General features: G+C 69.8%; 1 protein-coding gene across 1 annotated transcript in view; it reads right to left on the bottom strand.

Annotated features, from left to right (window-relative positions):
* Nucleotides 1-7: 7 nt before the first annotated feature.
* The window catches only part of LOC130587252 (atypical chemokine receptor 1-like), a gene marked incomplete at its 3' end in the record, with an annotated part of 3,396 nt that continues 1,921 nt past the window's right edge, over nt 8-1,482 (bottom strand). Inside the window, exon 2 of the mRNA XM_057388223.1 lies at nt 8-860. Within this exon, the coding sequence (XP_057244206.1) occupies nt 8-860 (853 nt within the window). The remainder of the gene's footprint in view (nt 861-1,482) is intronic.

Genomic DNA, 1,482 nt, shown 5'->3' with positions numbered 1-1,482 from the left:
CCCTCGCTCAGCCCCACGATGAGGTCGAAGCGCTCGAAGGAGCCGCAGCTCTGCTCCAGCAGCCCCGCCTGCAGCAGCAGCTCCGCCGCCAGCCCCGCTCCGAAGGGCGCCCAGAGCGCGGAGAAAGCCCAGCAGAGCCCGGCTCCGGCCCTCCGGCCCGCCCGGACACCGGCCAGCGTGGCTAGCACTAGCCCAGCGGGCAGCAGCAGCAGCAGAAGGACGCACAGGGCGAGGTGCAGCAGATAAACCGGGCTYAGGATGGCCACAGCTCTCCGGACACAACCGCTGCCCGCGGCCACTCCGCTGACCAGCGCGGCCGGAGTGGCCAAAAACAGCGCGGTCGCCCACAGGGCCACAGCCCAGCGGCGACTTCGAGGGTCCCAGCTAGCCCACACCGAGCTGAACGAGCCGCTGGCCACCAGCAGCGCCTGCGAAAAGACGCTCCAGTGCCACGCCAGGTGCGTCAGGCGACACGGAGCTGTCCCCAAGTGCCACCCGCGGGCCACCCCCGAGGCCAGCGGTGGCAGCAGCGCGGCGAACAGCGCCCAGCTCAAGGCTAGCTGGGCCACCAAGGCGCGGTTCTGTGGCCACCGCCAGCCTCGGGGGCGCTTGGTCAGGGCTACCAGCAACGAGCCCGTGGCTAGCGCGGCCGCGGCGCTGGTGGCCGCCAGGAAAGGCGGGGCCRCGCGCTGGAAGAGGGGACAGAAGGGGTTGTGGCACGGGGTGGCGTCGTCGTAGTCCGGGTAGGTGACAGCGCTGGCGTTGTCGCCGTCGCTGTCGCTGTCGTAGTAGGACCAGGACAAGTTGCCCACGAGGTCCAGCAGGTCCAGGGAGCCCGGGGTGGCCACGGCGCCGGGGGACTGCAGGGGAGGGGGCGACAATCGGTGACATGGTTGGGTGACATCGCCCCGGTGTCCTCATGTCCCCGGTGGCGGTGTCCCCGTGTCCCGGTGGTGGTGGCAGTGGCGGTGTCCCCATGTCCCCGTGTCCCCGTGTCCCCGTGTCCCGGTGGCGGTGGCGATGTCCCCGGGCCCTGGTGGAGCTGTCCCCGTGTCCCCATCGTCCCCATCCCGGTGTCATTGTCCCCCGTTCCATCCCCATGTCCCCGTGTCCCCATGTTCCCATGTCCCCATTTCCCCATGTCCCCGTGTCCTCGTGTCCCCATGTCCCCGTATCCCCATGTCCCTGTGTCCCCATGTTCCCATGTTCCCGTGTCCCCATGTCCCCGTGTCCCGTGTCCCAGTTTCCCCATCTCGGTGTCATTGTCCCCCGTTCCGTCCCCATGTCCCGGTGTCCCCATGACCCCCGTGTCCCCGTGCCCCGGTGACAGTGGCGGTGTCCCCATGTCCCCGGTGTYCCCATTGTCCCCGTTATTATCCCGGGACACTCCGCGGTTCGGGGGGGTGGTGGCAGTGTCGGTGTCCCCATGTCCCCGGTGTCCCCGTGTCCCCATCCCGGTGTCATTGTCCCCATTGTCCCCGT

This window comes from Malurus melanocephalus, unplaced genomic scaffold, assembly GCF_030028575.1.
Source record: "Malurus melanocephalus ecotype Western Australia unplaced genomic scaffold, MMel_1.1 scaffold_1691, whole genome shotgun sequence".
Taxonomy (NCBI): Eukaryota; Metazoa; Chordata; class Aves; order Passeriformes; family Maluridae; genus Malurus; species Malurus melanocephalus.
Note: the sequence above shows the minus strand (reverse complement) of the source record. Positions and strands in the feature narration are given on the sequence as shown.